Consider the following 23,776-nt stretch of genomic DNA (forward strand, 5'->3'; position numbering starts at 1 on the left):
GGTACGCGCGCATACACAAACATACGTACTGCTGTCCTATAAAAAGGACGCTCATCAATGCAAACGATCATTAAGTCTCAACTTGTCAAGTATACGTGAGGAAAAGCTCAAGATGGAATCCGAAGTGTTCTAGATTAATCGATATTATGGAATCGGCGTACAAAATCTTGGACAAATCATCATCAACAGCAGAAATTCAAAAATGGATAAAATTCGGAAGTCAAAATATTCGCCTTCTGAACAAAATTTTGTGAAAGGCTTCATCGATTGGAGAAAAGATGAGAATTATCACAACGATCGGACTCTTGAAAGCGCTCGCGGAAAAATTCAAACGTCTTCAGAAAACGGGTGGAGGTATGCGGAAAGTAAGAAGAAGTGATCGAGTTCACTGGGAAGATTTGGAATCAGCTTTCGAGGGGAGAATTCGAACTGGATCCATCGTCAATTTGAAGCATAAAGATGTGGAGAGATTTCTAAAAGACGCAAAGGTACTAGCTGTGACAGGACTATAAAACGCTTTGAAGAAAGACAGGAGCTTGAAAGCCAACGTTATCCTGGCTTGTAAGTTTGAAGTTAGAAAAGATGATCACACGGTGGAAGAGATCGAATTTTTTAATACGAGAAATGAAATCATCCTCCAGACAACGGATATCAACGAATGGTTCATCGAAAACGCGATGGAACGTTTGTTATAAAAGGTGGAAGATTTCCAGGAAAAGGATTCAGGCTGGTCGCTGACTGAAATAATCAATTTGACTGTGAATATCAACAAGTACGTGCCACTACGAGGCGGTGTGTTCACATACACCTCGTTACCTAAGCATATCAGTGGTAAGAAGGCTGTGGTAAACATCAGAAACAACGACTCTTACTGCTTTCTTTGGTCGGTCACCGCAGCTCTGTTCCCAGCCGACAACAACAATCCCAACGCGACCAGCTCGTACCCACATTTCAGCTCAGTGCTACGGTATGATGGTATAAAGTTTCCTATTTCTCTAGACAAAAACACCATTTTGAAATTTGAGAAGCTGAACGCTCTTTCAATTAACGCTTATGGCATAGACCAGGGTGATCGGAAAAAAAGTGAAATAGTACCGATTCACCTGAGTCAGAATGAGTCTGATAAACCTGTAATTTATCTTTTAGCGATAGAAACTGAAATCACTGACGATGACGATGATGTCGATATGGAAAATTATGAAAAAAATAGAGTCTCTCATTTTACTTGTATTCACAATCTGTCTCGATTAACAAGTTATCAGATTTCTAAACGTAATGGTCGTACTTGGTTGTGCGATAGATGTTTGACTTACTTTCATTCAGAAATATGTTTGAAAAAGCACAACGTAGATTGCATGAATTTAAACAAAACCAAAGTTATTCTACCTACAGAGGAGGGAAAGATACTGGAATTCAAAAATTTCAAGTACAAAGAAACCGTTCCATTCTGCATTTACACGGATCTAGAATGTTTACTGGAACCTACGCTCAAAAAGATGGGTACAAGAACAATTTATCAGAAGCATCTTCCGTATAGTATAGCTTACTATCTACATTGTGCGTTTGACGATTCAATTTCAAAATTTAAAATTAATCGTGGAGAGACTTGCATTCAATGGTTTGTGAATGAGTTAGCGGAATTGGCACATTCGTTAGTAGCTTATTTCAAAACTGTTGTACCGATGGAACCGCTCAATTTCAATCAAATCAACGAATTTCATTCAACAACAGTGTGTCACATTTGTGAAAAACCGTTTACACTCACAGACGTGAAACATCGTGATCACTGCCATTTCACGGGAAAGTACCGTGGTGCTGCTCATCGAGGTTGCAATCTAAATTACCAAAATTCGCACACTATCCCAGTGATATTCCACAATCTGTCGGGTTACGATTCGCATTTTCTGATCAAAGCACTGGCTATATCGTTCGAGGGCACAATTGAGCTTCTACCCGTAAAGAAAGAAAAGTACGAGTACATTTCTTTTACAAAATATGTCAAGGGGACAAATATAAAGTTTAGATTCATAGATTCGTATCGTTTCATGCCCAGTAGTCTTGAGAAATTAGCATCGTATCTCGGTGATGATCAAAAATCAATCACACGAAAATTTTATCGTAGCTCAGATAAATTTCAGTTATTGACCAGAAAAGGAGTGTTCCCGTACGAATACATAGACAGTTGGGAGAAACTCGAGGACAGACGGCTACCATCCAAACATCAATTTTACTCAAAATTAAATGATCGGGATACATCAGACGACGACTATGCACATGCATGTAAAGTTTGGCAAACTTTTAACGTTCAAACTTTGGGAGAGTATTCAGACTTGTATTTACAGACGGACGTGTTTTTACTAGCCGACGTTTTTCAAAACTTTCGACAGAGCTGTTGGACAACGTACAACCTGGACGCGTTACATTATTACACCGCGCCCGGTCTGTCGTTTGATGCGATGTTAAAGTGTACCGACATCGAGCTCGAGCTTCTCACCGACATAGATATGGTTATGTTTAGCGAAAAAGGTATTCGAGGTGGTGTGTCACAGTGTTCGAACAGATACGCAACGGCCAACAATAGATATATGGGAGAGGAATTCGATCCTGAGGTCGAAGAATCTTACCTCATGTACTTTGACGTTAATAATTTGTACGGTGCTGCTATGAGCTTTGCTCTTCCATACAGTTCCTCCGAATGGGTATCAGACTTCGGACAATGCGACGTTCTTACCACCTCGGACGATGCGGAGTTTGGTTACATACTGGAGGTGGATTTGGAATATCCTGAGGAACTGCATGAATTTCATAAAGATTTACCACTGTGTCCAGAGCACTATATACCTCCGATCTCGAATAGTAAGGAACCGAAATTGACGCCCACGCTACTTTCCAAGAAAAACAAGTTTTGAAACAATGCTTGCAATTAGGCTTAAAATTACTCAAAATTCACAGAGTTCTCAAATTCAGACAAACTCCGTGGCTCAAAAAATACATAGATTTGAATACCGATTTGCGGAAAAAATCTCACAACGAATTCGAGAAAAATTTTTACAAACTGATGAACAACGCAGTTTTTGGCAAAACAATGGAAAATGTTAGGAAATATAGAGATGTCAGGCTGATCACGAAATGGGATGGAAGATACGGTACTAGAGCTACTATAGCCAAACCTAATTTTCACAGCTGCATCGTTTTCGACAAAGATGTAATTATCGTCGAAATGAGTAAGACGAAAGTCAAGTTGAATAAACCATTGTATGCAGGTTTCTCCATTATGGATCTGGCTAAAACATATATCTACGATTTTCATTATAATTATATTAAACGGAAATTCGGCAACCGAGCAAAATTAATGTATACGGATACCGACAGTTTGATTTACAATTTTACCGTCCCCGACATATACGAACATATGAAGGAGGACTTGCATAAATTCGATACGTCTGATTATCCGCTTGACAACGTTTATGGAATGCCTCTAGCGAACAAAAAAGTTCTCGGCTTGATAAAAGACAAGAATAACGGGAAAATAATGCTGGAATTTGTAGGATTAAGAGCTAAATTGTACGCTTTCAGAGTCTTGGAAGATGAGAAAGACAATAAACGTGCCAAAGGTGTCAAAGGATCAGCGTTGAGAAAGATAACTTTCAACGATTATTTGGAATATGTTTTGAACCGTGAAAATTTGTCTACAAATCAGCATTTGATATTAAGTCGAAAACACGAGGTATACACCGTAGAACAGCAAAAAGTGGCACTGAACTGGAATGACGACAAGCGGATCGTGTTTCAAAACACAACCGACACGCTTCCGTGGGGCTACAAGCCTGCACCTTAGCTTTGTAATTTATAACTGTACCATGATGTATAAAATATTATTATGTAAGATAGTGAATAAGAACGTTCCGAAATATAAAAAATTGTACAACGATGCATATGTCTGTCGATTGTCTAAAAAATAAAGATGCGTACTTGTTATGTGTCGGGTATAAAATAAAGAGGCACATACGTTTTTGCAAAAAATTCATTTATTTAATGTTACATGTCCGATTCGTTTATCCAACTGTTGTGTGTATTGTCAAAACCTAACCATTTAACGTATATTTTTCTTCCACGCTTCTTGAGCACCTTCTCCACCAGATAGATATCCGGATGTTCAACCTTGAGGAGCTCTTGTTCGTAGAAACCACCAGCGATGGGTTGATCTCGGTAGTCTTTGAGCTTGTACGTCACAGGATGAGTATTTTCCACTCGAGTTATCGTGAATATTTCAGTCGTCCAATTGGGAGTGTAACCTTTCTCGACGACATTTTTGAATTTGCTGATTCGAACTTTGTCGCCGGATTTGAATTTTGCCGATATGGTAGGTATCGCTCGAAGCCCTCCGTACGCCTGACGTAATAACAGCCTTTCGTTTGCAGCGGTGACATCCGACGGTTTCATTCTTACGGTTCGGTGTTTGGCGTTGTTGTAAGCCGAAACTAAATCAGATAAGATATCGAGCCACTTGTAGCTTCCTTGCATACTGAACCGTTTCCACATTTTACCTTTCAGCGTGCGATTGAAATGTTCATAGATCGAAGCCTTCAAATTACTGTACGTGGAGTAAAGTTTGATTCCGTAACGTGTCACAAGCGATTCAAATTTCGAGTTGTAAAGTTCCGTTCCTCTGTCGACGTGTAAATTTTTCGGCACCCGTCCTTGAACAAGCACAGATTCCATTGCCTTCGTAACATCATCTCCAGACTTGCTCTTTATCGGTACAGCCCACGGATACTTTGAAAAAATATCAATGACTGTGAGCATGTACTTGTAGCCTTTGTTTTGTCCAGCGTATGACGTCATATCAACAAGATCCGCCTGCCAGGTCTCGTCGATGCCGCGCACGTCTACACGTCGACGCGGGTAATTCCGGCGTGCAGGCTTATGCAGTTCCGTCACCAGTGCTTGCTTTTCCTCGTTCATATTCCAACGCTCTTAGTCGGGTGTCTAATTGAGAAATGTTATCAGCGTTTCGAATCGACAGGTCTCTGCCTGTTTTAAAGTCTGTGTAAAAGGTATCCAAGGCTTTCTCCGTGGTGAGCTCCATAGCTTTGATCATTTGATCGAGGTTGTCGATTTGTTTTTGCAGCACGTTGAATTTTCTTCTCAAGATTTTTAAAGTTACAGCATTGTTCGGCTCTGCGGGATCTGCGACATTGCACAGTCTCTTGCTCTGTATATCGTAATGCCGGTCCGCTGTTATTTGAAATCCGACACCCGGAGGACCGCGAGTGCTCGCGGCCGTGTTTTTATCCAGATGCCGTCCAAACACGTCGACGCTCATCTCGGTAATGAATGCAAAAACGATGAGAGCTGCTTAATAAATGATTCCTGCTTCGCGTAGCTCTTCGATAATGGAGATTATTTCGTTATTGTGAATCGGATTTCCCGCTGCCTGAGATGCCAGGAGTAAACGAAGACGCTCCACTAACTCGTTTGGATCATCCCAGAAAACGTATTCCGTTTCAACACCTTGTCGAGTGATAATAGCTTGCGGAAGTAGACCTTTACCCTTTCGGCGAGGTGATGGGGAATAATCCATCAATTCGGCAATGACATTTTTGAATTTGTAACTGTTATCGTTTCTAACAGCCCCATCGGATGAGTAATACTTTTTATGCGCGTTCGTTGCGAGGATTATGTTTTTAAAATTTTCCCGATATCCGGCGCTCACAGAAGAACCGTCAGGCTTCTTTTTGTAATGGTCTTCTTCGTTTGAATCGTCGCGCCCTGTTGGAAAACCTTTCATCGATAACAAGAAAATCATCGATAATCCCTTCCCCCAAATATCGGCTAGCTGACCAGACGGCTGGTGAATTCACTCTCTTTCGCCCCGGGTCCGTTGGAGAGAACACATCGCGGACTACGACATATCTACTCAGCATCGGCCTCATTTCGATCTGATCATTCGAAATGAGTAAATTCTAACGTCGTGGACCACTTATCGAATCTGGATTCCGGGGTGAGGAGCCAACGAGGGATATCGTCGCAATTAAAAGATAAGAAGAATTTGTTTAAATTTAGAAGCTTATTTCCTCTTGAGCTCACGAAATCAAAATCATCAATATTGAATCTTGTGAATGTTGAATGTGCGGATGTTTGTATGAGTATGTGTGCGGAGCGGTATGACGAGTATTTATTTTTGTTTAAACGTTTATGTAAAGAAAGAAAAAATTAAATTATAGACACGTGTCCGAACAATAAAAATTTAAGAGTAATATTATTATATTTTTTAACAAAAGTTCCAGCAAACTCTTCGTTTTCGGGTAAAGCGTATCGCCAATACGAATGTAGTCACTCTCAAAAGATATCAACAAATCACCAATCATTAGTCCGTTTGAGAGGTTGCGTACACCGTACACGTTGTCCGATTCACCTTTTGTCTTCGCATCTCTTATCAGTGCAAAATACTCATACTCGATTTTCTCGACCGGTGTTTCTACGATTATTTCATCTTCTGCCGAAGCAAAGGAATCGTCCATTTCCGAGACAGTTTCATTTTTCGTTTCATTTTTCATCTGCTTTATTTCTTCTTTAATTTCTTCCACCTTTTGTTTTACAGGTTTAGTATCTTTTGTAACATTCACCAGTTCTTGCAACGGAATCACTACTGGTTTGAAACCGTCACTCAATTTCTGAGTCGTAGATTCCTTGCCCGACTTGAGCAATCTATGTTTTCGACGGATCGTAGCACTTGCTCGAGCGATCTGATGTAGGACATTTTTTTGCTTGAAGATTTCAGAGCTCTGCATGTTGACGCAACTGAGTCTGCAACGCTACTGCGTCTCTCGCTCGAAAACGTTAGATTTTACTTCTTTTCTAGGCTAACAAAAGAATCGAATCCCCTCCTGTATCGTCCTTCGTTGAGCTCACTGTCTTTGTCGATCACCAGAAACCCGTACTTCTCACCGTTCCAGCATGCAGAGCACACACTTTTAAACTCTGTGTAAGACATATCGGTGTTTACATGGTCGTTGTATACGTGTCTCAGGTTCGTATCGTCTTGTTTGAATAACACGAGTAAATTTACGTTGTCGCGCACGAGATGTTTGGGAATACGCGCGTACGTCTGACAGAGATAGAAACAGTCAACGTCGTGATGTCTACCCATGCAAAAGTAGGCTCTAATATTGTCCTGCTTCTCACACGCTACATCGTCAAATATGATTATTGAGGTAGGCCGTGCTTCTTCCGGTGTAATCACTTGCTCACGCTCGGTAAACGCAAAATACTCCGTATTCTCAACATGGTCCAACAATTGCTTCAACAATTGGTATTTAGGTTGGTTGAGAGATTTCGAGTAGATGTAGATATTTTCAAATCTGAGTCCGTTGGGATGGGTTATAAGTGTGAGCAACGCATTAGTTTTACCACAATTCGACGATCCACAGAATATTGCACGTACACTATTCGGGAGTAATTCACCGTGCCGTTTGTGCCTTTTGACATTTTGCTCCAAAAATTTGTCAAAATTCATCACGGGATGCTTAGTAGGTTGTTTCTCAAACCGCATCTCGGACATGACTGATCGGATTTGATATAAATACCCCGTTTTAAAGCACTTTTCTTCAGTCATCGCACGAACATGATCGCGTACAGAGGTAAACGAAGCAGCAGGCGGCAACATCGTGGCAAGGGTCTGGTGAATAAAATCATCAATAGCCTTCCAGTCGAATTGCATGTACCTGGTTATCAGTACTGTGGGCCTGGTACAAAATTAACAAAGTGACTCGCGCGGGGTGATCCGGGAATCAATCTTCTCGACGCAGCTTGCAAGGATCACGACATTGCTTACTCGCAGAATCGTGAAAATCTTGAAGTTAGAAACGAGGCTGTTTGGGTGTTGGCTGAGAAAGCTTGGAAACGGGTTCTCGCAAAGGACGCGAATTTGGGTGAGAAGGCAGCCGCTTGGGCAATAGCTAATACAATGAAAGTAAAATCAAAACTCGGAATGGGAATTCGAAAATCAAAAAATGTGACCTTGAGAAAAATTATAAATGCTGCAAAACGTTCTATGGTTCCAAGCAACGATGCAAAAGTAGCTATCGAATCTGCGCTGAAGGGAGCTGAGAACGCCGTTAAAAAATCGGGTGGTAAATGTAAAGTGCGAACACCTCGCGTCACCAGTACCTTCAAAAGTCTGTGGTTTTCTACCGTTTCTGATTCCTATTTTCGCTGGACTTAGTGCTACAGGCGCATTAGCCGGTGGTGCGGCAGGTATAGCAAAAGCTGTGAACGATGCAAGTGCTGCTAAACGAGAACTGGGAGAGAGCAAACGACACAACAAAACTATGGAAGCTATGGCGTTGGGCAAAGGGCTTCATATGAAACCGTACAAAGCAGGTCTTGATCTCCATCTTTCAAAAAACTAGATGCGATGCTACCACGTCGAGCGTTGACTGATTGGGACTTGTTGAAATATGCAAAAATCTTTGAGGTTCCGCATTTCCGCGGTGTTTTCATGCGAAATGAAATGCCCGAAAACGGTCCACGAAAAAACGAGTCATCTATAGTCAACCTTGACAACAAAGACGGCCCGGGAACACACTGGGTTGCATACAAGAAACGCGACAATAATATCGATTACTTTGACAGTTTCGGCAACCTTCAACCACCCTCAGACCTCATAAAATACCTCGGCGTTGGTAGTGTTAAATACAATCATGAAAGGTACCAGGATTATGATACATTTGAATGCGGACACTTGTGCCTGAAATTTCTAAGTGATGAGCTATATAAACATGGAGCGTGATTCATCAAAGTCAGTCTACCACTCGCAGTCATGGATGATTCGTTAACGTTAACGATTTCGGGAACCTCTTCGATTCTCGAGGCACAATATTTCCCACCGATCGAACTTGCTCGTGATAAAAGTTATGCTCTTGGCTTAGTAGAATTGTTAATCTTTAATTCGATTCCCAACGTTGATGTTGGTCACAATAAAATTTACGTAGCTGATAAAGTGATCACCATACTACTGGCAGCTACGAGATCGAGGACATAGAGAAGTATCTTCAAAACGTGCTAAGAAATACAGATATCAGGCTCGCCATCAAACCCGACAATAATACATTACGCAGCGAAATCACATGCAACCACACGATTAACTTTGAGCCGAACGATTCCATTGCTCAACTTTTGGGATTCACACCACGTGTATTGGAGGTTGATAAAACTCAGGAATCAGACGTGCCTGTAACTATACTCAAGGTCAACGCGTTGCGAGTTGAGTGCAGCATTACAACGGGCGCCTACGTCAATGGACACAAAGTACACACTATTCACGAGTTTTTCCCGACTGTCCCACCAGGATATAAGATCGTGGAAGTACCGTCGCACGTCATTTACCTTCCGATCACCGTCAGGACCATAGATCACGTTCAGCTCCGGTTAGTGGATCAAGACGGAAACCTGGTTAATTTTCGTGGAGAAGTTATTACTGTGAGACTACATATCAAATCGCAATAAACGATGGGAATTGTATATAACAGACTGTCAAAGAGTAGGTATATCAGTAAGTCGGCATGCCCCGATCAAGTCAGTCATCGATCAATTCTCGAACCGTTAACACCTCGAAACGTGGAGTTCCTGATAGCTCTGGGTTTCAAACTGGCCACTTTTGGAAGAGGAATTTCCGACAACTAAAAATCCGATTTTGCTGTTTCATCATCTGCTACGTACCATGGAGGAAGAAATCTTAAACATTCAAACACCAGTCGTCTTTGACGAATCTGTTGCGCATTACGAGATTCACGCTCACAAACCTTACGCCTCGTCAACTTTCAACAACAGCGATGAAATTCGAATCACCGTTCAGCATCAGGACTGATGCATATTACCCAGCAAAAGTTCGGTACATATCCATGAACGACTCCTCAAACCTGATGGTACAGCTACTGTGAACACACAGCTTGTAAACAACGCGATCTGTCATTTGTTTGAAGAAATTCGCTACGAAATCAATGCAGTTGAGATTGATAGAAGCAAGAGCGTTGGCTTTACAAGTCTCATGAAGGGTTACGCTTCCCTGCACCCTGGTCAGACTTGGCTGATGGAGAACGCTGGATGGCTTGATGTAGAAGAGAAGAAAAAATTAACCGATGCCGAGGGTAATTTTGACGTACTGATACCACTCAGCATGATATTGGGTTTCGCTGAAGACTACCGCAAGATCGTTGTCAACGCTAAACATGAGTTAATTTTGACGAGATCAAAAACTGACGTCAACGCAATCATGCAGACTCAAGAGGAGGAATTCAAAATCACGATCAATGCAGTAGAATGGCTAATACCGTATTTGAAACTCGCAGATCAGAAAAAACTTGACCTACTAAATTTCATTCAGAGAGATCCGCCTATTTCGATGAGCTTCCGCAGTTGGGAATTGTATGAATATCCCTTACTTCCCACAATATCGAAACATGTTTGGACTGTGAAAACTTCCACTCAGCTTGAAAAACCTCGTTATGTCATTTTGGGTTTCCAAACAAGTCGAAAGAACGAGACCGGCAAGAACGCAAGTCATTTCGATCATTGCAATATCACGGACGTCAAGCTATTTTTAAACTCTCAATCTTATCCGTACGGTCACCTGAACCTCAACATCAGTCGTAATCTGCACACGCTCTTGTACGAGATGTACACAAATTTCCAAGCTATCTACTACGACAAGAACCCCGAGCCGTTGCTCACAAAGAGTGAATTCCTTCGAGACGTCCCCTTATTCGTTATCGACTGTTCAAAACAAAACGAATCTTTGAAGTACGGACCTGTCGACATCCGTCTTGAATTTGAAGCTAAAGCCAACTTTCCCGCTGAAACATCGGCGTACTGCTTGATCGTTCACGATCGTATTGTCGAATACAACCCGCTCAGTGGTGGGGTGAAAAAGTTGGTATAAAAGCTGACCCGTTCCCACCATCTCGCACAGTTCAAAAATGGAGCTTATCGTTGACATACAAGGCTTTCATAGACCTTTCAACAATACCTTCACATTGAAAGAATTGGCTATAATTTCAATCTACTCGGAAGCATCTCCATCAATGTTTTTCTTCAAGCCACCTTACGAATGGGATTTACTGAACGTCAAATACAAAAGCCAAAATTCTTGGTTAGAACGCGATTTTCACGGTTTACCTTGGAGCTGTGGAACCATACCGTTTGAGGAAGTTGAGTGGACCATTGAAGACAGGCTGTGCAAAGCTGAAACCATGTACGTAAAAGGAGAAGAAAAACGAGATTGGTTGCCCAAAATTGTCCCCAAAGTTCAAATCATCGATGTACTGGATTTTGACTGTCCGTCGCTTCAAACCTTGCAAAAAACTTCAGCTGTATCTCTAAGATGTGACGTGCATACAATACCCAACGCAATCTATGCAGCACAAAACGTTTTGATACTTCAAAATTGGCTACAAAATCATCATACTGTTCTGATGGCGAGGGTGTACGATTTGTGTTACTGCGCAGAAGCGTCTACAAGAACGGCCCCGCATTCCTGGCGAATATATCATCCTGGTTATGATACTGCTGAATAGAATTATTGTACTATCGTTGTGAAGTAATTGTCAACTGTACCCTAAAAATTGTACTCAACAAAACTGTTTTTTAAAGAATATTCATGAATTAATTTTACACCTTTACCTTAGCTCTTAAGAGAGAGAATTTTCTTCAATACAAAGCTTATGTAAGATTCAACCTTGCTCTCCATCCTTGACCGAGCTGTACTCAAACCGAGTTATGTTTTGCATTCCTAGAGCGATAGTAACCCAACACCGCAGATCCTTGTCTCTGAATGTACCGCAGCTATCGATCGACCTTGCACTCTGGTCTTGACTGAACCCGTTCAAAATTCATCGTAGAGTTCACAGTACAGTTACAAGCCAAACAAATGTCACGTGGTTGATATCAAACCGGCATCCGAGTAAGTGAAAAACAATTCTCGGAACTATTAATTTTGGAATGTCACGTCGTTGATAACGTGGGAAAAGAATGTGGGGGTGGTTGATGTTACACATCAGCAGTCCTACCGTGGGAAAGGAATTTGAAGTGGTTAACGTTACACATTAGCAGTCCTATCGTGGGAAAAGAATGTGGGACGGTAAAAAAAGTTCTCCCCCCTGCTGCGCCCCCTACCGTTGGCAGGCGAGCACTACACACAGACTCTGACCTTCGGTCGGTAAAACAGCACGATTTTGACCTTCTACCGATAAGAATTGTCGGTAAGGCAGTGCGATTTTTACCGTCGACCGATACAACTGTCGGTAAGGTTGCACGTTTTTAACCTCAGGTCGGTACGGCAGACTGTGACGTCATCGCGGAAAAGGTTTTGAGTCTGGGGTGAATGTCGGTAAGTGTCGGTAACAGGAATCTGCGTGTAGAACTCTCATAGCTATGCTACTAACGTTGTAAAAAAAATTCTCGAATATAAAAACAGTACGGCATAACCACCAATTTTTTTTTTTTTTTCGTGCGAAACGCATAAAAAATTGAATCTAACAAAATTATGCAGTGAAGATGTTGATTTTTTGAACGTCGATTATCCGAATCATCAATTATCAGAACAATAGAAAGAAAATAAAAATTTTTGACGGTTACGCCTTTATGCAATTATTGTAGTAGAACATTTTTTCAACGTCTTAACGTCAATTTCAACGTTTCTGACCATATTTTCATGTCTCAAGCCTAGATACGATAAAAAAAAATACATACACCCGTTTGCCTTTTGCTTCTTTTGATATTAGTGGCAAGGTAAAAGCATTACGCATGCAAGGTCCCCGATATAGTTTAGGTTTTATTACCTTGTGCAATGGAGAATAAACTTGTCGTTGAGCTATTGTTAGTCTGAACCAACCTGTTTCTTGCGATTCCGTCTGCGGGGAAACACTAACGAAGGTGGAAACCGGAGTAGCTCCATCCTGCAGAGGTGACTCTTTACCTCCTTCCGGAAATTCGGACTCCGCTGGAGCAACGATCGCCGGCTTCGATTTTTTCTGCTTGTGCTCCTTGTCCTCTCGCTTGCTGATGGGCTGGAGTACAGCCACATTGCTGAAGAGGTAAGAGAGAAGTATGGTTTATAAATGAGTTTAATTCGTTTCTGACACCCTCTTCTCTGACGGTTCAAAGTCGTACTTGCGCCAAATATTAACAGATAATCCCAAAATACATGCTAATGTTCAACTCGGATCGATTTTTCTTGTCCAGCACGAAACGCAGGCTCAATTCAACCGCGGTACTTTGGGATTATCGTTTCTTTTTATTATCATCTTACTCCCATCTCCTTCTCTTACATCTAAATCTGTTTGGTTCTCTGCTTTTCGAAATGTGATTACCTCAATTATACCAGGCAGTTCTGCCCGCGTTGTCGATGAGTAGCTGATAAACCTGTTGGGATCAACAGAAAATTGAAAAAACTTTGTTGTAATCAACGTTTTTTCATCCCTTACATAGTACCTAATTATCGTCGTCTAAATTTCGATAATCAACTGTTTCCGAAACCTTATGTATACAACGCAGCTTGCCTACCACGCAATTATACAACCAAGTCACGTTGAAATTACGTGAGATTTAAAGAGACACTCACACACACTTCAATATTTCTAGCTGGGAATTATTGATATCGAATTACTCCGTGCGTTCAGCTTTATGCCGAGAACCCATTTCGCTATATTTGCCAACAGCTGCAAATACTCCATGTTACGTAAAAAAATTTTTATTACAAAAATAACCAACTAAATAAAATCCAAGTAGCCCACCGGATGAAAAAATGCGAGACGGAGTGTCAAATTATAATACCTGCGGAATAAAAAACAGATTTTACTTTCCTGCTTGCTGCAGGATAAAAACATCTCACATTAGAAACATTTCTCGCCAGGAGTTTTGAGAAGAATATTCGATCTTTGTGTTATGCAACGAAATATTCTCGGCGCTTTCTCCGCACGCGGTCTCAGACATAGTCTGCACTTTTACCGCGAAATAAGTGCAGCCGTAACGTTACTTTCTCTGTTTTCATGCTGTTGGCTGCTCAACCTACGTTCGAGCTTCCGGGATTGACTTCATTGCCAGTCCCACCTTTTCAACGCGGAAGCCAACAAAGTTGGCGCTATATACTTATTTTCTTATTTATACCTTATCGTATATTGTATTTTATTTGTTACATTATTTGCCTTATAATTATACGTCTCACTCTTACAGAACTTAAAATAACTCTACTGTATTCGACATAAGACGGTATTGATTATAAAATTAGTGAATTCTGTCGCGGCACACTTTCTTGGTTTTCTTTTCGATGAAAAATCTTGCAACGGTAAGAAAAAAAATGATAGCTAAACATAGATGTATATTTTCAACCGTCTTCTCAATACCTTTCTTTCATTTTTTATGATTTCCTTCTCACTCTTTCTCCGCAGTTTTTTTCTTTTACAGCGTTCACGGGACGTTGTTACGAGCACGCGTTGTATAACAAACAATGTCCACGTCCAGTCCAGAATTACATTTTTATACGCTGTAGGCTCCCATGCTTGCAAAAATTTCCAGACGTATTTTCAAAGTTTTCATTCCTTGTGTTTCATAACAAGTTTCAGTCGAGATACATAGAGTTGTTAACCGAGGTTCTTTGAAAACGAGTAGAAAATAGAAACTCTGAATTTAAACGGCATGATGTGAAATACAAATAAATGTCTGACTTCCCATTTGCGATAAATTTAGTAGAGGATATATACATCTATACATTACATAATACATGAGTCTGATTTTTAGAAAATGCGAACAAAAAATTCTGTAAGGTCTGTTTGTAAGCCTACTAAGGTGAATGTGTCTCATTTTCACATCTTTTTTTCACTAGCTTGATTAAGTAACCTTTACAGGTGCTTCATGGAAAGCAAAGATCGCGATGTCCGAAATTTTTTCAATATGTTAATCATTATGGTGAAGCTGGCAAAAGTCAATTGAAAAAACTGTCGCTTTTTGTAGGACCGAAACAATTATCATTGCAGGAAACTGAGATCAACGAATAGAGGAAATGGGAATATAAATTCACGAGGGATGATCGGGTTGTGCGCCTTCTTTCTCATCTTTTCTTTGCTTCTTATAGATATTTACACGTACGAACACATGCATCGTAGGATGTTTTAAAAAGAAATAATTTGCGATTTTCCACCATGGCATCCCCTAAAAATTTTTCACAGGTTGAAAGCAAGGTTCTGTCAAAAGATTAGCGTTCTACGTTGCGTGGAATATCGGGCTCAGTTGATTTTTCACTTCTATGCATTATTTTAAATTAACAAAGTATCGTGAACAAAATTTTTTTTTATACAAAATCTCTTTTTTGACCCAAGCAAACATTTTAGGAGGAGCCACAGTGAAAAATCGAAAATTATTTTTTTCTGAAACACCCTAATACATTGGAATACACGTAACTCTGTATAATTAGAGGCGTCGAAAAGGCCTTTAACGCAATACTTTCAGTCTTGCACGGATGTCGTTATTAATAATTGCACAACGGGTACGAATAGCCTGGACATGAGATTTTAGCTTACGAACGAACGGAGAATAAGTGCTGTACATCGCAGATATAGCGAAGTTTAAAATTTTGGCTGACTCGTGCACTCGAGGAGAACTTGAATCTAAATTACCTTAAATTCACTCGCATTGTACGACTGATCAAAGAAGTTGAAGCCGTTGGTTCGTCGAAGGAAAATTGTGCAACAGTGCGAATTGACTATAGGTGAATAAAAAAAAAAAAAGGTTTACTACAGCCATTTCTCCCACTTGTACAATCTTCAAGTCTAGCCGCACATGAAGCTACACGTGCGCTGAGTAATAGAGGTAGAAAAATGCGTCCATTAATGCACAGCGTGCATATGGATATACGTATAATCGGTATAATCAAGGAGTGGGGATGAAACGCTAGAATGGCCGATCGATAAAAGCATCCAAATAACGAATTATCAAATACGATGAAATCTAATTCGTAGAATTAATTAAGTGTATAAAATCCGAATATATAAAACAGTGTCCGATCACGCGTTTTCAATGTGGTTGTGTGAAGAAATATATTTCTACGACAAGTGCAGGGTGGGATAAAAAATCAAATCCATGCAACATTAAATTTCGTAGACTTACATCATAATAATTATCTTCATGTCTCTAACGTAACGCGAAAGTAACGGAACTCGAAATCTTTTTTTTTTTTTTTTTATTTTATTTACTCACCAAGAACCAAGGGTCGAAGGATTTCCACCGCAGTAGCCGCTGCTTTCCGAGTTGTTGCTATGCCTCGACTTGGAACTGCCACTGTTAGAAAGATAAAATAGAACAAAGATTATACACCTCGAACCGGTATCATTTTCAGTATAATAATTTTATTAAAAAATTAATCAGACGTCCAAAATTGAATTGGACGATTGGTATAGCATAGAAATTTTCACTTTTGTATCTGTATTTGTCAGTCGTCGCTAACCTATAATTCTAATAATTATTTACTTGGCGTGAAATTTTACTAAATTCAGCTTACGAAAGCTGGTAAATTAGAATGGAGCCCTAGAAATTTTCTTTCTGTAAATCGTATATCTGGAATGGCGTTATATGCGTGGCACCTACACGTGACTCTGGGCAATCTTATGACTTCAAGGCTAAGCGGCTCCTACTTGCCACCAACACTTCAAACTTTTCGATGTTTCTCTCATCGTCACTTTCCATAAAAGGTAACCATTTCCGATGCACCTTTATACTTGAGGTACGAAGAATAAATCAAAAAATTTGGCATAAACTAAAAGTGTAAGTATTTTTTTTTTCGTACACTCTTTAAAATGACTTTTCAATTAAATAGGACAGAATAATTGTTGCTTCGTTTTCCATTTTACAATTTAGATAAAAGGGCAGATAAAGGATTCGGTATCCCATTATTTACGTACGGCTCAGCCGTATAAGGCATATATCACATAGGTCCATCACGAGAGGAAAAGGATGTTTTCATACACCGCGAAAAACGTCACGTTGCGGGAAAAACGCTTATACGAGTTGAACTGCAAACACAAAAATAACTCCCGATTGACAAACATGATAATAAAAATTTACTTTCCGTCGACACAAGTCTCTTTCAAAAAATAAATTCTAACGCCACGAGGCCTGCCTCGTGCTCGGAAAGTTGAGTGAAAAAATTCTTCTTCCTCACATGTTGAACACGTGCAAACTGCAGGCAATAATATCCATGTCCTTTCACCATCGTGGGAGCCAATCAGCAATATGGCGTAAGTATCGCGGATCGAGGTAAGCGTAACTATAAACGAACCGGGAAATCGTCAGATAATTAATATTTTACATCTCGTCTGGCCGTGACTTAAATTTCGAACAATTTATCGGTGTCTTTAATGAAGTGCCCGCAGGGTCTAATATTTTCTACTAAGTAGAAAAATATTGAACGCGCGACGAGCGACGAAATGAAAATAAGTAGTAGCGGCAACGAGTGGTCAGACGTCGAAATTAGAAGCTTATGGATCCGCCTTAGCAATGATTATACACCTGTTACGATAGCGATATTAATACACCTTCCGACAATATCGGAGTCGGGAAATGTGTTAACCAGACATAACCATTGATGGTCAAATTCGGCTCAGGTCGTTTATTTATGACTAGGTATTTAAAACTCACGTGACTCGTGAAACGATGGCTTTGTTCGTACCACGTGTTTATCGATATATTTATACGTAGCGTGCTGAGAATATATTTGGAACCACTGCGGTATATTCGTAAGGAGGAAATATAAATATAAATCGTATAAAGTTCAAAATAGGATGTTTCGTAAGTCATGGCAAATTTACTGAAGTTATCCATTAATAGTTCATTGAATGAAGACAGAAAATAGCAACGGTTATACAGTCAAGATCATCTTTATATCATTGCACGTGAATCTGGTTACTACGTCATATGTTATATTTATATATAAAATGCTTTGTCGGCCCGTGTTAATTTAATTAAAGAATGCCTACATAAATAATAACGAGGTATAAATAGCATCACTCGCGTGTACTCGACCTAGGGTCGACATCAATTTCAATTTTCAATCTCTTTCGAAATTCCATTAGCCCATAAGAAGACTTTGAATTTTTGTGCAGATTTTTCAATTCGTACAGTTTCGAGTTCCGATTTTTTTTCTTCAAATAACTTCTCTTAAAAAATGACATTCTTCAAGGGGACGTGGGGCAAAAACATGAGGTCTGACGATAAAATTTTGTTCAAATAAAATGCTCGGTTCGGTGCGAAATTTCGTTATAAAAAAAAAAAAATGGTAGAAAAGTCTAAAAATTCCGCAAAGGTGATTTTTCCCACCCAAGGTAAAAGAAAAAAAATGATTTTTCGTCAACGCATCATGATTGATTGGGCCCAATATTTTTTTCATGCAAAAATTGGTCCAAATCAATCATGTGGTAGTTATCGAAAAATCGATTTTCCATTTAAGGGGGAAAACATCACCTTTGAGGAGGTTCTAGGTTATTTGACCTTTTTTTTTTTTTTCTCCAACGTCTCAACAAACTGACCATCTTATTTGATTGAAATTTTATTGACCCACATCGCGTTTTTGCACTACATCTTGAAAAATTGTATTTTTTGAAACAGTTTATTAGAAAAAAAAATTCACAACTCCAAATCGTTCGTTTTAAAAAATCTGGGAAAAATTCAGAGTCTTCTAATTGGCTGATGGACTTCCAAAATAAATTTAGAACTGATCAAGAGTCTGAACAGACGAGGTTTAGCGTACATCGAGTTCCGCTGGCATGCCCCAAATGTAGTCAAGATGTTACACAACTAGAATTTGCCCTCTTCTTTGCTTAAGTTGGCAATTACAGACAAGACGTTTTTATTCTGACATCTTCCGTATCTTACACCCTTCTATTTGAAGGTAGAAATGGACATTCGAACACCTTAAGATGTAAGAGCTTATACCGTACAAAGTTTGGTCACGTTATGCAACCATGAGTAAAAGCAGCGATTTTACTTCTGCCATTTTTTCTGAATGTAAAAAAAAAAAAAATTAAAAACTCTATAAATGACTTACACTAAGATCTGAAGCTCAAAATTCACGTACGTATTACCCCAACTTACCTTTTTTCAACCTTCCTTCCAACCAAAGTGGTCTATGCGCAGAATTAAGTAAAACAGACTTAAATTGCCGATTCGAAATTGCCGAAAATAAACAGTCATCGTCGCGCTTTATTTTCATTCATGTATTAAAAAAACAACAAAAAAAAATGCCACATGTTTTTTTACATTCCTATAAAATTGGATTGTATTATTTTTTTCTATCCAAAATTACAAAGAGAAAGGATCACGAAGATAGGTATAAACGGTGACGGTTTAAATCACGAATGGTGAAAAAAAAATCTGTGTCTGTTTTAATTCACATTAAACTTCGTAACTACGAGTATAAGGAACATTACGCCGATGGGACCAACCTGTTTTGCGACTGACTGTTGCTGCAGCTCTTGGAGTAGACGGAATCGATCACTTTGGTATTATTGGTATTATCGACGGACGTTACCTCCATGGTGAATAATTGTCAATATTCGTAAATGAACTTGAAATTCCCCGCCAAGTACTGTGCGACTGTGTTGAAATATAAATATCGTGGCCACGTTAAGGAAGTGATCGTCGTTCACACTCTTCGAGTAAAATTGAGGGATCACCAAGAGCCGGCTCTACGGGTAAACTGTGCACCGGACGGTTGACGATCCAGTACTACGAGCCCCGACAAGTCCACGATGTCTGGCAACCGATACGGCAATAACAATTTCCGCAAGAAACGCTGGGCACGTGGCGAGACACACGAGTCTCTGATCCCCCTCCCGGTCGCCGATAGCGGTTCGCCGTGTTTGGATTCGTAACAGCCACAACATTCCCACCCCAACACCACCCCCTTCCGATGAACGTGCCTCGGGAAACGAGATTAAAATAACCGCCGCCAACCCCGTGCGAATTACAACAGCCTCCCACTCACAGAAAGTTCCAAAAGCGGGGGTGTCGTCTGTAAGGGTCTTCCTGCGAAACCTATTCTTAGCCGTGGGAAAGTCACTTTCGGATTCATCGCACCATCCGGATACGCCACACGACTTATTCTTCGCTCTTCGGAGGAGGAATTTAATTTCTGCCCTGCTCAACTCAGTCACAGTTTTTCTAAACGGTAATGCGGTTTGCCGGGCTTTCATCCCCTGTTGTATGCATGTACACTAGAGTGGCTCGACGGTAATTTTTTTTTTTTTTCAAGTTCCGAATTTTTATAAAACTTTTGTTCTTGATAAAAATAAAATCCCCTGCAAATTTCAGCTCCATCGGATAAGATTTACCTGACGTTTGGTGAAAACAAAAAATGATGTAAAATTTTATTTTCTCTGAATTTAATACGATTACTTTTGATTTTTTGAGCTCTTCACTCTGTCTGTAGATCGTTTTTTGTACTAAATATTGTTGCCTGCAAAAAAGATCTCTTGATATTTTTCATCATCGCTTATATTTTCACGCGATAAATCGACGGTGAGTTAAGTTGGGCATTTTTTTACGTCTTATTTCGATGTAGAAACTAAATCTTATTCAATCGAGCTGAAATTAGCGGAGGATTTTCTTCCATCGTAAACAACAGTTTTATAAGGAATCCGCACTGATATTTAAAAAAAATTTTTTTGTCAACCACTCTAACGTGCACACGTTGTGTGCCGGCACCTTTTCGGAAACTGATCGTCGTTATTCGCAACCGAATCGTTAACTGAGCATATTTGAAAATTGTTTTGTTTCCAATGTCCGCTCTTTACGCAATCAATTGTTATTGCGTGGCAACTGCTGTCTAAAAATAAATCCACAGACAGTGTCACATCACAGCTGTCAATAACCAGCATTTTCCAACGCTTTCTTCTGAGAATATTTAGAAAATGTCTTGGGTTTTATGCTTAGTATCGACATCGTCGGATTATATCGATTAGAAGACGGAAATGTTTACCGTTTTGAATAATAACGATCAATAAACTCGAGGAAAAATTGTACAGAGAAAAAATGATTCCCAATGGGATTCATTCCGGTTTGATTTTGAAGATTAACACTTTCATCTATGAATATTATCTTTCTGCACGTAGTCGATACTTCGATTCGGAAAACCGGTGAGACGTGTTAGAAGAAAAATGTTAGCGCAAAAATTTTCGATTTCCTCCAACGGCCAACGCTTTATTGGAAAAATGTCGAGTTAATTATCACATCCGCCGAAAGATTATATGAAAAAACGTTCATTTTAAGCTAGATAAAATCTACAGCGACAATTTCGTGGGCTGCGGTTTGTACTTGGTAACAATAAGTCAAGTTTCCTGCTGGAAATGACGATATTGTTTCCGACTCATGCAATTCGTGGCAAATCCTTGACCAAGACCAGTACTTGAGGACTTGGAAATTAGACGAAAATAGTTGTTCCCGGACATGATATGAAAACATTTTGAACCAAAGCGAAGAAAGCAAAGCTTTGATACGGAATAATGGAATATGTTAATATCAGGTTCATGGTAGCTCATCGCCAAAAACCCGAATCGCCAGATCAATTTTCTTCGCGTCACGAACGTGTTGATTGGCACAAGTACTTAGGGCTGGGAGTTCCGTCTACAGTAAGCATAGCTGCTCTACGTGAGATGAGAAATTCCTTCAACAAATATTCTTCAATAGATTTTGTAAATTTTCTACATGAAGCTAACTAAACTCGTCACTTGTCTCTACGTCAAACGGAAAAGTATGAAGCTTCCGTTGCGGCAAACAATGGTTTGTGCGGTTTTCTATATTTCAATTATTCGTCGACAGTTGAGGATACTCCTCAGTCTTAGTCGGAATCAGAACGGTGTCGGTTGAATTGCGCCAACCATCGCAAATATCTTTAACCTTTAACCTATAAAAAATATTTTCGGATTTATATACATACACGTATATATATTCTAACGTTCAATACACACTAGAAGTTTGACGGTGAATATCTTCTGAACAGTGAGGTATACAAAAAAATTGTAAGAGACCTTTTTTGTAGAGAATTCAATTTTCTATGAAAATATGAGTTGCGCGTATCATAATGACTTTTTGTTGAAGAGTTATAAGATTCATAAAAAAAAAAAGACATCTACCTTAAAATGATCAAAGTTCAACCTTCAATAACTTCTGAACAGTGAGGTATACAAAAAAATTCTAAGAGACCTTTTTTGTAGAGAATTCAATTTCTTACGAAAATATAATATACATTTTTTTTTATAAATAGCAGATACCGAGATATGTGTTTTTTTTCCTCACCATAGGAAAAAAATAGAAAACTGCGAGGCGGAGAACCTGCCTATTAAAATTAAGAGCTCATACTTGGAGAGAATGTTTTTGAGGTCTCTACCATCCAAGTTTTCGGAGTACAAAGTGAAAAAAAAATAGTCGATTTTTTTGGCCCACCCTAATATATATATTTTCGGATGTATACTCAGTTCAGGGGTTTTCCAATATACGTTACAATATTGTTACAAAGCGGAAAATTAAGAGAGAAAAAGGATTTATTTTGTGACGAAGCTATCCTTTTAAAGTCTCGAGATAGACTGTTCTTACAATAATGTTGGTTGACGCAGCAACCTTATTCTTTTGAAAGACATAAGAGGTTTATAAACGTCTTTTATCTATGATGACTACTAGATCATTAAAATGGAAACAAAACGGGTGATTTCACCCTTTGTAACATTACTCCCCCCGAGGAAAAAAGTCGTCCCGACTCGGAAAAGAAAAAACAATTGTAAAAGTGATCTAGCAGTCAGTGCTCGAAGGTGAGTTGGAGCTGTGGCTCTAAAAATTTGAAGACTCCCTTTTTACTATCTGGCATTTGCCCACAGTCTCAAGGTAAACCACAGAAAACCTTGAGCAGATAGTTGAGCGTTAAATTCAAAACCCCAAACATCATTATGTTCAGTGTTTTCACAAAGGTGAGTGTAAAGGGTGAGTTGGTGAGTTCTTCATGAGATTCCTTGGCCGAAGACACATTGGAACATTGGAACACCTCGAAGAAGGAAGTCGAGAACAGATCGCGTCAGGATGCTTCGGAAGGGCAGGAGACAGAAGGGATCCCAGAGGAAGAGATTTTCTGGTGTTCAAAGTTCTTGCGGGGATCAAGACAAGGACAGGTGAACCGCCCCGGGTTCCCTCCGGACACAGCACACCCTAGAGTTGGGAGGACAAAAGTGAGAGGAAGCGGATGATTCCCAATTCGCTAAGCAAATTTGGGGGGAAAATACGCGATTGATTGGATTTGTAACTCATTCAATAGAAAGAAAAGGAACGATCTTGTCTGAATATCCGGAGAACCCAGGCTAAGAACGGACAAAGAGGCTGTCAAATTAGCTGCTTTCTGGGATGGACTCCAACCATTAACCTTACTTATCATGTTGAACTGACGTTCGTATAGACTCCAAGCAGACGAACCGTCATACGAACCGGGCTTCAAATTCGATTGTTTCGAGGGCAACTCTACAATACTCGCGGCAGGTACAGAGACCTGATTGAGTCCGAATGAGCTCTGAGTCTGCGGAGAGAGAACATTGACAGTACCGCGCGATTTTAAAAAGGCCAAGAACTCTGACTGAATATCCACGCTAGGATGAGACGACGCGACAGGAGGCTCAACTACTTCTGAAATATCATGTGACGGAAAATCGTAGCATTGCGGAAAAGAGCTAACCTGAGCTTGTCGCAAGAC

General features: G+C 39.8%; 1 protein-coding gene across 1 annotated transcript in view; it reads right to left on the minus strand.

The window, feature by feature from the left end:
- The window catches only part of LOC124302603 (period circadian protein-like), a 30,999-nt gene extending 11,254 nt beyond the window's left edge, over positions 1–19,745 (minus strand). Inside the window, exons 1-3 of the mRNA XM_046758925.1 lie at positions 19,491–19,745; positions 16,252–16,332; positions 12,893–13,086 (exon numbers count right to left, since the gene is read on the minus strand). Coding sequence (XP_046614881.1) covers positions 12,893–13,086; positions 16,252–16,332; positions 19,491–19,582 — 367 coding nt within the window. The 5' untranslated portion in view covers positions 19,583–19,745. The remainder of the gene's footprint in view (positions 1–12,892; positions 13,087–16,251; positions 16,333–19,490) is intronic.
- Positions 19,746–23,776: the final 4,031 nt, after the last annotated feature.

The sequence above is a fragment of the Neodiprion virginianus genome, chromosome 4 (genome assembly GCF_021901495.1).
Source record: "Neodiprion virginianus isolate iyNeoVirg1 chromosome 4, iyNeoVirg1.1, whole genome shotgun sequence".
NCBI lineage: Eukaryota > Metazoa > Arthropoda > Insecta > Hymenoptera > Diprionidae > Neodiprion > Neodiprion virginianus.